The sequence below is a fragment of the Ictalurus furcatus genome, chromosome 3 (assembly GCF_023375685.1).
Source record: "Ictalurus furcatus strain D&B chromosome 3, Billie_1.0, whole genome shotgun sequence".
Taxonomy (NCBI): domain Eukaryota; kingdom Metazoa; phylum Chordata; class Actinopteri; order Siluriformes; family Ictaluridae; genus Ictalurus; species Ictalurus furcatus.
Window position 1 is genome coordinate 25,114,273 of NC_071257.1, and position 17,044 is coordinate 25,131,316.

The 17,044-nt window shown below is 38.4% G+C and overlaps 1 protein-coding gene across 1 annotated transcript in view; it reads right to left on the reverse strand.

Moving 5' to 3' along the window:
* Positions 1–8,601: 8,601 nt before the first annotated feature.
* The window catches only part of hs3st1l1 (heparan sulfate (glucosamine) 3-O-sulfotransferase 1-like1), a 43,965-nt gene continuing 35,522 nt past the window's right edge, over positions 8,602–17,044 (reverse strand). The window contains exon 2 of the mRNA XM_053621677.1: positions 8,602–10,138. Within this exon, the coding sequence (XP_053477652.1) occupies positions 9,004–9,933 (930 nt within the window). The 5' untranslated portion in view covers positions 9,934–10,138 and the 3' untranslated portion in view covers positions 8,602–9,003. The remainder of the gene's footprint in view (positions 10,139–17,044) is intronic.

A 17,044-nucleotide genomic window follows, 5' to 3' on the forward strand; every position in this document is an offset into this window, starting at 1 on the left:
TCTGCAGATTTTCCCTCAACCTCGCGCCTTGCTCCTTGCTTGTCAGTTGAGAAATCTCAACGGCTTTGTGTCATGTTGCGGCAGCAAAACTGACCCAAATGCTAAATTAAACTAAATGCTGGATTCTCATGGTGACCCAGATGGTATGTTGTGTTAACATCCCTAAATTTGGATTAACACAATATTAATGATCTACTCAAACAGAGTGTAAGTATCATGCAGTAAGTGAAGTGGAAGAATTACTGTTGATTGAAACATTTAAGAGGTACAACAGAGTGATAATGTGTTAAATGCTTCTGTTTAGCATGATCTAATTTGCATAGTCTTGATCCATGCATGAGCATTAAGTTTGTAATGTACTTACATTTAGTGTTAAGTGTACTTACTGCACCTCCGGTCCCACACAACACATAGCTCACCATGTATTTAGCACAACATCATGCAGCCTTGATCTCAGCTAACAGCACATAATTCAGCAATTAGAGATCAAAAGCTAATGAATGAAATATTTAAGGATCCTACAGATAGGGCTTGTTTCCCCACAGATACAGTGTAACCTGCTTCCTTTGTTTGTTCGCAACTGCAACTTTTGTGAATTAAGCGCAGATCTGAAGTTTTTGTTTTATTTTATTGTTTTTCAGCTCACTTCTGGGTTGAAATGAGATTTACCCCATTACACAACAAATGCACATGTTCTTTCATTGGCTTTTTTGCTTTCCCTGTATATTAATATCTTATTTATGGCCAGTATGATGGTATAAGGGCTGCAGTAATACAATAACAGAGTGTCTGAGAATTGTGAGAAAAGTGACTGTATCTTTACAACTTTTGGTCCTAAATGTAAAATTTATTAACACAGAATTACCAGTCAAGGAAATTTAGACATACGAAACACAGAAATGTTCTTTTTAAAGTAAGAAAGTTACAAACATTCTATAAGAGCACATTGGTCATACGCAACATATCCACATGAAGGCTTTCAATATCAACTGTGATTCTTTCTTCAGATAGTTAATGTATGTCATCTGAAAGAATTCGTTGGACCTGTATACTAGATATTGTTTCAATAAACCACTCAACACACTTTGTGTTAACCTATGAATGAAGGCGAAGTGAGGAATGAAGATGATACAAAAATTAAGATGAGAAAAAAAGATGCTTCTCTGTAAAATGGGACATTTTAAGGATTTCTACAACTCCTGGTTGACTTTTTAAATTGGATAAAAATTACAAAGATACATTCTGTACACCATGTATTTGTGTTTATGTTTCAGTTCCTTGAATTTCAAGATTACTTGTTTAGAGTTGGCATTCCCATTATGGATGCAATAGATGTGGCATTCTCTTTTCACCTTAAAGCCCTTTCTTGTCTATAAATTACTTGCAGAAAATCCTTGATATACACAAACACCTAGCCATCTTCATGTCTAGACTTTAAAACACTTCTCTTTTGACACGTCATCAGTTTCTGCCTACACTTCACATTTCTTTTTAATTATATATAATTTTTTTTGTCTTTTTTTGTTTTATTTTGCTTTTAGTTATATTGAATTGCCTTTGTATATGAAACGTGTTATGCGAATACATAAACTTGTCTTGTGTAATTTGTTCCTTGGTCATGTGCACACAAGAGCCATGATATATATTAACTTTATATCCGCTTCCCAATCTCCATTTTTCTAGCTCTTTCTCTCAGTGCAGTAGGACAGAGAGTCCCATCCTCCTCTCCCACCCATTGCACCCTGTTCCCTACCTCCCTCCCTGATAACAGCTTTAATCAAAGTGCTTCTCTTAGTGCTGGGAAAAACCTGGGGGAGTAAGAGAGAGTGCAAATAGAGGGTAGTGAGAGTGAGAGAGAGAGAGAGAGAGAGAGAGAGAGAGAGAGAGAGAGAGAGAGAGAGAGAGAGAGAAAGATTTGGCATGGCCTTCTACAGAGAACAGAGAGACCTGAGATATTCAAGTGAAGAGAGAATGAAGGTCAGAGAGGTTGGTGCCATGCAAAAGGGAATGAAAAGATGGATGAGGAGAGGTCTCGAACTGCTCATGTGTTGGACTCAATTGTTTTAGAATAAGTTGGTGTTGCTGTGTTTCATTAACACAGTGGTAAAATAACAGAAGTGTATTGTGGTCCACACTATAACTTAAACAAACAAACAAAAAAAAGCGAATTTCATTTGATTAAACCAACACATTTCTGTCAAAGCAAATGACCATTTATTACAGCTATACAGTTCCATTACAGTTCTATGAAAAATGACATCTGAAAATAAATAAACAGATTCAAATGAGGTCCAATATCTGCTCAAAGACAAGTGTCAACTCATAATATTCGAATAAACTATTCTGCCATAGATATGTGCTATAAACATGGAGCACAGTGACCCTGCCCTACACAAGGTGTTACAATGTGTGTGTCTTTGTGTGTCTGTGTGTGTGTGAGACAGAGAGAGAGAGGCAAATGGGGGGGGGGGGGGGGGGGGGTGGTAGGAATGTTACAGCCTCTATGCTAAGTTTGGATGCTTAATTCATTAATTCATAGTGCAAACCTTAATTACGTCCACTGTGACTGACACACACACACACACACACACACACACACACACACCTCCAAGGTATCAAGGTATCATAACCTTGTTCTAACTCTAGTTAAAAATGTGAGGACTTTCAAGGTCGTTATCCACATTAAAGTGAAGGTAATGAACTGTCACTCAAATGTCTCTGCATTGACGTGGTGTGCTCACCGAGGGGCCGGTGGCTATCCTGCTTTAGAAACACTGAACTAGGATGACAGATAAGAGAAGCATGAAGACAACTGGGATGATGTATCCTGACATACAATGGTAATGGATGCACTGACATTACTATGGCATTACAAATTAGTAATAAATTTAAACAAAAATTTTTTAAAAATACTTTAAGTATGAACAGGACAAGAAAGAGCTCCAGCTATAACATCCAATCACATTTCATTTCAATTGAAACAGTTTTCATTGTGTATCACTACAGTGCTTTTTTCTTATCAGAAGTTTCAGCAAATCTTTGCGAGGAACGAAAAGCCTCCCGTTTTGTTTAGTCCTTCATTAAATATTACTTTGATGTTCAGTGACTGCGTGAGACTTTAGCCAAACGTATTTTTCACAATCAGCATGCAATTTGTGACATAGGCCCTGCTCATTTAGTCTCGCTCCACTCCACTAAGCAAGCGCTGAAAGGAACAATATTCATGCCGTCTTTGTTTCCTTTTAACTGACTTTTTAACAAGGGATTGTAGCCACAGCCCAGATAGCAGATGGAAAGCTGGGGAGGCTTTCAGTGTTTTATCACTGTGTTTGTGGGAAAAGCAGTAGACCACAGAGACCAGTTCATTAAACCTGCTACTGTGTGTTTAGTGCATGTGAGGATAAGCTGAGAGAAAGAAAGAGAGAGAGAGAGAGAGAAAGTGTGTTTATGTTGGGGGGGGGGTGAAGAAAAGACAGGGAGAGAGACTCAGACTACAGATGCATACTGAAACAAAGGGAGTACAGGATGTACAGGAAACTTGTGGAGGATAAATATAATCAGACCTCTAGCACAGGCTTTACAGAGGGCTCATCGATTCTCTGCAAGAGAAATCACACACATTTCAGACCCAAGTGTAGACAGATATTCCAGGCTGCCAGTGCACAAACAGAGAGAGGGGCGGGGTGTGGTAAGGGGTGACAGGTTTCAGGATGAATCGAAGGCTTAACCCATGGCAGATACCACCGACAGCATTTTGTTCTATAGTAGTCTAAATATTGTATTCAGATCAATATTTCTAACTTCATATGGAGTTGGCTTTTGCCTGTTGATTAAATAAGTAAATAAATAAATAAAAACACAGAACCAATAACAAAAACCAATATCATGAACTATTATCAAACTCTGCATCATAGCACTGAAACATTTTGTGATGTGTGTAAATGTTCTAGAACATTAAATAAACCACTTTTGCAATGTGCTGTTATAAGAAAATATTCTATTGGGTTGGTGGTGACAGTTAAAATACTGTCTAAAAATACTGTTTAGAGTCGGACCACTTACTGGTCACGGCTCACATGCACATCAGATGCTAATGTTTTGCTAGGTATACTGTATATTCTATTACATGACTTATAATAGACATTATAACATGTACTTCATGATAACTGTAACAATGCTTCACAAAATAAGTGTTACATTATAAAACATTACGCTCATCCATCCATTTTCTGTACCACTTATCTTATACAGGGTAGCAGGGAAGCCTGGAGCCTATCCCAAGGAACTCTTGGCACAAGGCAGGGGACACCCTGAATGGGGTGCCACCCCATTCACACACCCATTCTCACACTATGGACAATTGGGAAATGCCAATCAGCCTGCAATGCATGTGTATAAAACAGCCTACAATACAAGTCTGTGGACTAGGGGAGGAAACCTCAGAAGCACAGGGAGAACATGAAAGCTCCACACACACAGGGTGGAGGCAGGACTCAAGCCTCCATTGCTGGAGGTGCAAGGCAAACATGCTAACCACTAAGCCACCATGTGCCTGTCCCCCCAATTATGCTCATACTTTATTAAAAGAAACATCCTAAAAATGACAGAAATTATAACATTTTGGGCTAATAAGAGGCAAAAGCAGTTTCAGTATTTTCTGATCGACATTGTAGGGATCCAGATATAAGAATATAAAGGACATTTGTCCATTAAGACAAGAATATAAAGCCCATCAGAAAGAAAAAGCTTCTGTGGACATGATATAAAATGTGACAGCTTCCATAAAGTTACACATCATGACACCTGTCACAGAACATATGTTAATGAGACACCTAGAAAATATTAACTTTTGACAAGCTGTCATGACAATTATCATGAACAGTAAATTATTGAACACCAATTGTCAGGAACACTCTAATGACTTCATAGGATTTTTATGCCAGTTCATGTTAGGTTCAAGTAATAGTCCTGAAATAATTTGACAAGTCTTACATGCTTACAGAATATCAGAAATCAGACTGTATGATCTGTACACAAAGCAAGCATACTTTGATTTATAGTTTTCAATAATCACCAGAGGCAAAAATTAGCTACAGTGCATGTAATAATATATGTGAGAGGCTGTTGTTGCTGTAACACTTAAGAAAACAGACCTGAAGCTGAACATAAAGCCAATCTCTGCTTTGCATCTGTCTCTGGTATGGAGATATTTATTAAAACAGACTTGGATTGATGATGAAAATCGCCACTGAAGCGAAGCATTTTACATTCTGCTGTGGGTGGCATGTAGTCCTCCATCCATCATTCTGTTATGATTTTCTTCCCCAGTTTTGTTTTCTTTTTAACATAATGATTAAACTCATAGAATCGTATCTGAGAGTATACTTTTTATCCCTCGGTCTAATGGTTTTGCTGCTTGGTCTATGCCACCTGATGTATTATCTGTCATTGACAGTGGCAGGCAGTAAGTTGCTTATAGAAATCCAATAATGGCAAAGCATATTTTATATGCACACACATAATATGGTCATCTTTGAAGCAATAATGGCTGCATCATCATCTTTCAGCACATGGGTACAATATTGTATTGCATCGTTTCCCTTCAGGAACATGATATAGCTGACAAAAGAGTGCTATATATATATATATATATATATATATATATATATATATATATATATATATATATATATATATATATATATATATATATAAATAACTGTTTGAGTATATTTCTGTGCTTAGTTGTTTTCCTTTAATTTACCTAAATGAGTGTGCCCCACCCCAACTCTCACATATACACATCTCCCAGATCAAAAGCGTACCCTCTGAGCTACACATGATTAAAAATGAATCAACAAATGAATGATTTATCTATACTAGTTTTACAAGCCTCCTTAATATGTTGCTCAATGGTAAAAACAATGTTTTGCTTGATCAAATCCTTTTCTTTATATATAGTTTTTCCACCAAGAACACTGTGCATGTCAAACACTCTATCCAAAATTGAAGTAAATGCTATTATCTTATGAACAAATCATAAAACTGTAATATACTAAAGTTTAATGTGTCTACACTTTTCCTTCAAGTTGGAATTCTGACCAATCCCACCCTCTCTTGAAGGAATACTGATCAATTCCACCCATTCCTAAAGGAATTCTGACCAATCCCACCCACTCCTGAAGGAATTCTGACCAATTCCGATTGTGCCTAAAGGAATTCTGACCAATTCCACCCACTCCTGAAGGAATTCTGACCATTTCCACCCACTCCTGAAGGAATTCTGACCAATCACATCCAATCCAATGAATTCTGGGGATAAGGGGGAACCAAATCAAAGAGACATGGCAAAATTAACATGCACATGGTAATAGTCACTATGAGAACTGTGATGTGAAGAAGCAAATCATGAGAGATTTTGTTTTTATATTCTGGGAAAAACTAAGTTTATTAGAAAATATTATACCACAGCAACCCAGATCAAAATAAACAATTTACTAAAGATTAGTGACTGAGTGCAGTAAATGTGTCACACTGTGACCAATATGCTCCTGTGCTAATCGATGTAGTCTTTCTTTGTCTTAGAAGCCTGCCCTAGCCTGCATCATCCTTTTCCGACTCTACTCCAAATAAAGCAATTCACCATGACAGGCGAGTATTTATTTTTTTTGTCCAGGGAGGTTATTTCTACCTGTTACACTAAATAATCAACCTACTATGAATCACACTCAGCACAAGATACCACTAAAGGCACATTAATAAGTATGTGTATGCCTAAGAGTGGAGAAAGGAAAAAAAAAAACAGGATGGCATCGTGACAGCCAACAACTGACTGTATACAAGTGTGGATGCCGTAACAGCGATACAAAAGTGAAACCAACATGTCTCCGAAGCCCTATAGTGACGGGCTGCAATATAATTTTTAATGTAAGTGATAGACAGCAATTTTTCATTTTAAATTACAGCTCCACAAATTATTTTCAGGAATAGTCTCCTGTCAAGTTCAGTTTACCCTGATAACTTTTCCTTATGATAAATGCATTTTATAGGAGTTATTTGACAATAAATAAAAGGCCATGGTTAATGAGGTGACAGTTTTGAACATGGCAGTCAGTCCTAATGAGTGCACACACTCCGACATTCACCTGGAGCTCCTTACAGTATATTTACCAGTATATTTTCAGTTGGCACCTTACATCAGCTACTTATACTTACATTACTTTGATTAAAATGATGGATATCGTCAGGTAGCTAGCAAATGGTAGCTTAGTTAGTCATGACTCAAAACTCTAAAATATTTTCCTGACAATGTTAAAATCAATATAGCTGAGGAAATTATACAACTACAAATTTGCATTTATATTTTAATGAATAATGTACTTGCCACTTGGAGTTAGCCGACGCACTACCTTTAATTGCAATTCAGGTAATAGCATGCGTGTTCACGTAGAAGTGTCGATCACTAATATAGATGGATCATGGGAAGACCCACTGCATGTCTGAATGTATATACAGTGTTTGCTTTGGTTCAGAGGTCTCTAGTGCTCAGTGCTTGGCTCTAATTTTCACAAGATAGTGACTCCAGTTTCAACCCAAATACGCTTCAAAGATGCACAATGGGAGCGAATGGTGCCATGTCGCCCACTCATATATACAATCATTGGGGCCAAGACAGACCCTCTGTGTCACTGCAAGAAATGTGTTCTTTTCTAGGTGAGTGCTGACCACCACAGAGGTCAAGAAATCACTATCACAGTGTACTTCACCACCAGTGTATAAAGGCCTCTATAAACAGCAATAAACATGGTGAAGTACACAGTAGGGTAGAACTTTGCACTCAATTAAATGATCTATGCTAGAATATAAGGATTTGGTGTAATATAGCATAATGGTGGTATATGGTATGTACAAACAGTGACAAAATCTTCCTAGGATCCAAGACATGAGAGATATGGTGTTGTAGCTAATGTCTTTCATGTAACAGCCTGCTCTCACAAATTCACAAGCCCACAGAGCTAGAAATAGCTTGCACCATTTGTTGTATTTTATTCAAACACTTTAATCATGATAGTTCTGCTTCATTAAAATCTTTTTTTTTTTTCCATTTATGAGTGCAAGATGCATTTTTTTTTATTCCATTCACCATGGTTGAAGACCTGAAAGTCACAAATTCTCACGTATCGACGTTTCTCTGCTATTGAGACAAAAGTGACTTCAGTAAGTCAGTCCTTCACGTGCAAGGATGAATTTGGTTTTAATATAGCATTTTTACTTGCTGGTGCTCAGAAAGTGCTGTTTGATATCATATAGCAACAACCTAGCTTTGTTGCTTATCATGTGTGCAGCAAGCACAGCTGTGCTGACTCTCATGATTCATATTTTGAGGCTGCAGGCGCTGACTTCCACGTCTCAGCCTATTAAGGGCTCCTGTTCCTCTAAAGCATTGCTCCAGGCTACCTGCTTTGCTGAATAATTTTCATCTCCTACCCTTGGTACTTCTCAAAGCATAAAATACCATGTCACTATCTTGGTCTTACACCCACAAACACAAACATACACACACACACACACACACACACACACACACACACAAACAACTGCAGGTAAAGTAAGTAGCTAAAGCAGCAAAAATGAGAGAACACTGGATATTGGCTTTCCAATTTTGGAAACAGAACCATTTATTATCAAGTACAAGAATATCAAATGAAGAAAAAAAAAGGCCCATGAGTTCACAAAAATGTTTGTTTCAGTCTCCCTTCAGTAACTTGCTTATAGTATAGAGGATCAAAGCTCTGGGCTGCGCTCACTGTATATATTCATTTATAAATTATTCGTTCAATTATTTTCTTAATGATTACAATTTTCTCATTGCAAAGTTATTCTGCAGTCACAATAAGAGTTCAAAAGGCATCCATCTGCACCCTTGCTCAACATTACTGATAATCAGCCAATAAATATATTAGTTGGCAAGGAACCTAGGACAGGCTCAGATATTCCCCAGCACTAGTCCCAGTTAAAAGTGTGTCCGACCAGTTGGTAGAAATTGTGATTGTGCTGGTGGAAGTAGGAGCGGAGCTGTTCCAGAACAGTGCTGTTCACGGGAGGGTGAGGTCGCCCTTTGGACTCATGCAGGCATCTTTCTCTGCCATCGCTGCGGATGCAGTAGAAGCCCTTTGTCTGGTTGAAGTAGAAGTTGGAGGCCACTATCCGTGGTGGCAGCTCCAGGAATTGCTCCACTTTCTGCAGCTCTGACAAAGGGTTATGAATCAGTGTGTCCCCATCCACAATGTGGATCTGCTCCAGAGGGAAGTGCAGGAGCCAGTTCCTCATATACACATCATAGAGACTACGCTGAATGGCCTTGTACCGTGTGTTAAGAGCCCCGTTCCTGACCAGCATGTCCTCTATGGCATGCACAGGCTTGTGGTTCTCCAGCCGGTTGAAGTACACCTGTGTGTAATCTGAGATGACTCTCTCAACCGGGTCTCTCAAGATGAGCAGGAGCTTAATCGAGGAGTTCATGGCACGGATACGGGCTGGAGCTGAAGGTGAAGTGAAGTAGCCTGGAGTCTTTTCGATAGTGATCTGGTGAGGGTATGAATACGGCATAAGGTCACGGTACCACTCTAGGCCCTTGGCATAGTTTTCATCCCAGTCAAAGAAATGAACTTCTGTGGCTGCTGCTGCTACTTCAGGGTGAATGTCCAGCATCTCCAGAAGTGCACGCGTGCCACCTTTACGGACACCAATAATGATGCTGTGAGGGAGGTGCTTGCTGGTGCCAGGTGGGGGCACCAGGGAGGGGGTGACTGTCTCATTAGCCAGATATCCAGGGCCTGAGGTTGGGGCACTGGGCCACATCTGGATAAACTCTGGAGGAGCAGCATATGTCTGTAGGACCAGGAGGAACACAGATCCCAGCAAGGCAGCCATTGACAGGGAGAGCAGCAGGGAGAAGGGCAGCCAACAGATGGGAATGGTAATTTGCGGCGTTGTAGCAGTGCACTGGGGAAAAGTCTCAGGGAGATCACAGAGCTGGGGCACAGTCAGGCTGGCAGCATGGAATGGCACTCCTGGCAAGCCATCTTGGGTGGGCAGGAGAAAGAGGAGGATGGGTAACCTCTGGTCTGCAAGAAATCTGTCAAAGTAAGAAAAAAAAAATGAAAGGAGACATTAGAGATACATTTTGATCTGGTAGAGAAGGCCATCAGACCAGTGTTTTTAAGAGTTATCAGCAAGATAACAGAAGCACATGTTCCATGGGAAGCATACACAAGCCTTCCTGCATGCTTTTACTGAAAGAAAATATTTGGCTCAAATTTACTGGAGCAGTTACAATCAGTTCCTGGTAGGAAATGGCAGTGACAAAGCATGGTGTACTTCCAGAGCAACAAGGCCAAAGCACCCTAGATGAAATTACCATGCTGTGATTTTCTCTCAGATCAATACACTTCAAATTTGTCCTAAAAATACATATATAAAAAACTGTTTTAAATGAAAAGAAAAACATGCAACCCTATGATCCAACGAGAGTAAACCAGTTCTTTTTCTTGCTCACTTAAAGAGGTTTATTTATTCACCACAGTTCAAAACAGGGCAGGATCAAAGCCTGAACTGTGGCCAAAAAAAAAAAAAAAAAAAAAAAGACCAAAGACTGGGAGAGAAAGCAAGAAGCTCAAAGAAAATGCCTACTCACCAGTTTAACAATCTAGCATTTGTATGCAAATATATGGATTTACCACATCTGCTTTTTATGCTTCATCAAATCCCAGACCGTGAAAAATGCAACAGTTATTCTGTTTAGACTAAACACTCAGCACCTCCAAGTCAAAATATTCCCCTAGTTAAAGGTCACTTTCATGGTATTTTTACTCCATACTAAAAGTTGATTAAACCTCACAGCTCCAGTACACACTAATACTGAACAGCTTTGATTTTTCAAAGAAAAGCCTTGATTTCAACTTTGAGCAAGAGCAGCAGGCTGCCTCAGTCATAGATGTACCAGATGTTCCGTTCTCACTTTCATCAGTTACTGCACGCTGGATCATTACACCCTGATTCAAATAAACCAACAATTAAGTTAATTAGCTGTTCAATGGCACACACGGCTCTTTTGAAGAGGTTAGACTCTTCACCGCCTTAAGACTGTCTTTCAGTGCTCCTCAAATGACACCTGCCTCTGCCTGGGTTAAACTCAGCTGTGTTTGAGGAGGAGGATTGGGAGAGATGTGTGAGGAGAAGACTGTGATAATGGGGTAACGCACAGTGACATGGCTGCCTGCCTGTCAGTGATACAATGGCAAAGGAGCTGCCAGTGCCAATACTAACAGCCAGAAGTAGGGATGAGTTGCTGTCTAATTTAAAACAGCTTACCATGGCTCTGTACACTTATCTGTGTCCAGATATTTCTTTCAGGCTGTACTTTGTCACTTTAGAAATTATATGGCAAGTCTGCCTGAATCAGCACAGGAGCAAATTGTGAATCAGGAGATTAAGCATAGGGTTAGTCTTCTTGCAGATATCAGTGTGAACTACAGAAAAACCACCAGTTAATAGTCTCTCTTTTAAATCTATATTTATGTCACATCTGCTCCCAAAGAACATAATTAGCTAATCATTCTCTCCATAAAGGGACCAGGCCAGCAAATTAAAGATATTAAGCTTAATAAATCCTGGTATCTGCTACTACAGATGGTCTAACTGGTGTGTAATAGTGAGGAATAAATTAGCAAAAGGTGTGTGTGTTAGTTGAAAATCTGTACACTGAGAAGGGGGAAAAAAGCAGATTTTAATATTCAGTGGTGCCAGTGAAAAAAAAGAAAGAAATTTATTCATATGCAGTGGCCCTTAGGTTGAGAGAGAGAATAGACATTTACTTATGACTCTTTACTTTGACTCATGCACATACTTTTAATTTTTCATTTACAATAGAAATATAAAAAATAAAACAGCACCTACATTTCTGAGTAAAAATGAATTGTAGGATGGGTCTATAACATTTTTTTCTGAAATTTCATTTCATTATTTAAACCATTTAGTATTTAAACATGTCATTCATAAATACAAAAAATATATATGATGAGGCATACTTGTATTGTTTCATTTTTATTTATTTACCCAGAGCAGGATTTTCTTTTTCACTGTCATTTAGCTAAATTTTACATTTCTTGTGGTGAACCAGGGCTAATTGTGCACAATTAATTCAGTTGGTCTAAATTCCATATCGCTTCCTATTCACTGTGCTCAGTACATGGGGAATAACCTAAATGGTGTTACAGAACCAATACATTAAAAGTGTGACTCCCATAAGTGCCTGTTGGAAATGAATAATTAATTACATGGAATATCACTTTTATGAGATATACTTTAATAGTTAATTAAAACACTGAGACATGGTTAAAAATACAGTCCCCCTGTGAAAGTATTGGAACAACAAGGCCAATTATTTTGTTTCTGCTAGACACTAGAGACATCTGGGTTTGAGATAAAGAAAAAATGCATATGATATGACATGCTTTTATTGACTGATATTTACAGCCAGACATTTTAAACTACTTAAAACATGGCATCTTTGGTGTAAGACCACCCAATTTTAGATGAGCAAAAGTATAGGAGCAGATTGTCTTGAACTAAATTAAAGTAAATAAACTTGATATTTGATTGCATATCCCTTGCTTGCAATAACTGCATCAAGCCGGTGACCCAGTGATGACATCAAACTGTTGCATTCTTCTTTTGTGATGCTTTTCCAGGTTTGTACTGCAGCTTCTTTCAGTTGTGTGTTTTGGGGGTTTTCTCCTTTCAGTCTCCTCTTCAGGCAGTGAAATACATGCTCAATTGGGTTAAGGTCTGGTGATTGACTTGGCCAGTCTAAAATCTTCCACTTTTTCCCCTGATGAAGTCCATTGTTGTGTTGGCAGTGTGTTTTAGTTCATTGTCCTGCTGCATGATGAAGTTCCTCCCAATTAGATTGGATGCATTTCCCTCTAAATTGGCAAACAAAATGTTTCTGTTGACTTCGTAATTGATTCTGCTGCTACCATCATGAGTTACATCATCAATAAAGATTAGTGAGCTCATTCCAGAAGCAGGCATGCAAGCCCAAGCCATGATACTACGTACACCATGCTTGACTAATGAGCATGTATGTTTTGGATCATGAGCAGATGCTTTATTTCTTAATATTGGTTCCAGAACATTTGAGGCTCATCTCTATGTCTTTGCAAATTCCAATCTGGCTTTCGGATTCTTACTGCTGATGTGTGGTTCACATCGTGTGGTTTGGCCTCTATATTTCTGCTTCAAATGGTGAATTGTGATACCGTCACCCTTCTGAAGGTCAAATGTTACTGACTGTTTTTGGGGTTTTCCTCATAGCTCTCACAAGTGATTGTCATCAACACCTTTTGTTTTCCTTGACCGAACTGTTCTATGTTTGGTTGTTAGTACACCAATGGTTTCTTTCGTTTTCAGGACAGTCCAGGTTGTTGTATTGGCTATGCCCAATGCTTGCGCAATGGCACGGATTGATTTTCCCTCTTTTCTCAGCTTCATAATGGTTTACTTTTCTCCCATTGGCAGCTCTGTAGTCTTCATTCTGGTTTATCCATTTAACAAATACAGTCTTCTCAGGCAAAGTCCATGGCTCAAACCACGATTAGATATTCAGAGCAATTAATTGTTTAAACAATCAATCTAACAGGACACACCTGGGCAACAAGAAACATGTGTTCCAATATTTTTGACTACTTGAAATGGGATCACAATCTGAAATTTTGATCCACTGTCTCATTCATCTTTTGATCTCAAACCCAAAAGTCTTCAGTGTGTAGCAAAAAAAGACTGGGCTTTGCCATTCCAATATGCTCAGAGGGGACTGTATATAAACAAGTATTAATTCTGACACCCTTATATAAATCATGTTGTTTTTATGAAAAATGAAAATGAAATTTTAATGTTATCAAGCAGTCATACTGTAAATCATAATGTTGGCAATATTAAAAAAAAATCCATAAGATATACAACATGCATAAAGAAACTGATTATCACATTGTGTTTGAATTAAATCGTGAGACCATTAGAGATTCCCACCTCTATTAGAGAAGAGCAAATTAGGCCTCATTTAGAGGCTGTTGGCATAAAACATTATTAATTCAGTGTGTATTACAGTGAACTTGCCCTAACAGTCAACTTTAGAACACCAAGCTTTATTCAAATATTAAATGTCTGCACTTAGTTTAGGGAACATTATTCAAAATGAATATAGAGGATATATAATAATGCAATGCTGAGCAACATACAGAAAAGTAAACATGCGAGCTTAAATATCACACACACACACTATAGAACACAATACAGAAATATCCCAAGCACAGTCATGTTCTTTTTTTTTTCTGCTGAGAATTCCAGTAATGACCAACTAAAACAGCCCTCCGGGAGCTCACACCTCCCTGATCCTTCCCTGCATCTCATCACTTATGCTCATAACAATACACTCTCTCTGCCCTCTTTTCTTTCTGTTTTTTCCCCCCTCCAGTTTTCTCTAAATGATGGCTGTAGTTCATCTCACATTGTAGGAACAGGGAGAGAGGAACTAAACAATCTTTCCCACCTACCGAGGCTTCTGTAAACTGTATTCTCATGGAGCCATGACCACAGATGGCTGAAAATCTACTGAACTCAACTCAGAACTCCACCTGGTACACAAATGGTACATTGCATAGTTAAGCTAGACAGCATACACATATTTAATCCTTTCTTCAACATTTCTGTCTCCATCATAAAAGTCTGCCCTCCTCTGTCCTTTCTGACATTTTCTTATGGAGTCTCACCTCGCCTCCGTTCTCTCTCTCTCTCTCTCTCTCTCTCTCTCTCTCTCATTTCTGCCTGACATGTGCCCTTCACTCCAGAGAAATCAGTCACTTTTTAAGTTGTCTTTACCAGGGCACTCACATGCTTAATACCATCATTTTCAAAATAACCCCACTCCTTTATCAAGTCCTTATCATTCCTTAGTCCTTCAGCTTTCGGCATGTGCACAAACATCTTTTCTTTTGCTACTTTCAGGATTCACAAGCATCATGGAAAAAAAAGCGATCAAACCATTTTTTTTCTTCTTCTTTGATTTGTCTAGTAAACAGCGTACATAGCTTATCTGAGATTAAAGATATATATGGGTACTTTGACGCCTTTCATTTTCCTACAACTGAGCATGTGCGCAAACAGAGAAACAAGAGCTGAGTCAAGGTCAGTCATTATCATTGGCCTAATTTCACAGAACATCCACAAAATGGTGACAAAGGACAATAGCCCTATCCAGACAGGAATATATTCTCTGTGTGACAGCTGCAGTCTCTCCATGATAAAAATCTTAGTCCATATGCTGATTTCTATGCATTTTGGAATATAGAGAATATTACGGGATCATTTACAATCATATTTACTTGTCAGCATCTAATGTTAGATAATACAAGATGATAGGAAATTTGGCCTAATTTACTTATGGGAGAAAGAAAAACATACATGGTTTATGTGGATGGAAATACAGAAATAATATAAATACTATAGTTCCATGTTAAAATCTAATCCCATCCAAACAGGCTCAATAGATTTCTTTTTTCCAAAGCAGTGAAAAAGGCTACATATTTTCAAAATGGAACAGAAACTTTGAATTTTTAAGTCACATCCTCCTTCTGTGGTGTTTTCATGTGACAACTACAGAGGTTTACATCAGATTAATGACTGACTCACGCAGGACTAGACTTTTCCTGTTATCACTTACAGCATATTTAAATGTATTGATCAAATGATTCAAATTTTTTTGAGACATGCAAACACTCACTGATTCTCACATCCATGTCATGCCCTTCATTTCTGCATACACAAACACCTTCGTTATGCAGCGCACACTTAAACAGAACATGTAAGCCTCACTCCTTATCGCTTTGCTGCTCCCTCTAGCTGGTCACATCAAGTTCAAGCCCTTAACAAAAGCATACAATGCAACCAATAAAGCTTCACCACCTACTCATCAGTGACAACACTCTTTCTCTCCCTTTCTTCCTTTCTCTGTGCAGTTTCCCCCCACAAGCTCCAGTACACGCCTGAAAAAGTTCTTCCTAAAGCATATAATATTAACGCAGAGACACCTTTAGCTCTCGTCCTCAGAGTGTGTCTGTATTCCCCCCCCAAGTAATTTGTTTTCATCACAGTTACTCATTTTATTTCCAAATTATTATTATGGAGCGTTTGCATTTTGGTAGCTTTGTGAATAAAGTATGTAGCCTTGCATCTCCGTGGTTCTCCCTGTTCTTCTCATCTCACACTTGTTTCTGTATCACATTCAGCTCATTTAATAGCTTTAAGCTTGCGCAATATTGATTTTTCCCTGCTCACTATTTAACATTTTAGAAAATCATAATAAATGGTTTAATCATGCAGCCTTAAGCCACTTCAGGTTTACACAGAATACAGGAGGTCATAATGATATTACCAGCTGTGTAGTTGGGAACTGGTTGCCGGCGGCACCAATCATGAAAAACTGAGCCGGATGCTAGATTTTTAGATCATTCTGCAGTAAAGCATAGTAAACATTTTCCCAACATTTTTCACTCTTGATCTGCTGCTCAAAACGTCCTTAGTGCTAACGATGTCAAACCAGTCCCTCCGGGATATTGCAGAGTTTGCATTAATTTCACAAAATCAAGCAAACACTGCAATATTCAAAGGAGCGTGCAATTGTTCACAATCACTGCAGATTTGGACCAAAACGTCCAAAAAAAAAAAAAAAAACCCCATCATGTGACATCAGAATATGCATTAAGCCAAAGCCCTCTTTGATTCATGTGCGTCGAATATGAGTACAGTTAAAAGGTCTCATTTACCAACAAATATCAAGAAGACCGTACAAAACTATTTCATGCAATTTCACCAATTCAAGTAGTTTTCCAGAAAGAAAAAAAGGCACAAAAAAAAACTTGCATTAAAAAATTTGAAAAAAGCCACAACAAAAGCAAGCATTTTTGGCCACAACAATCACACAAAA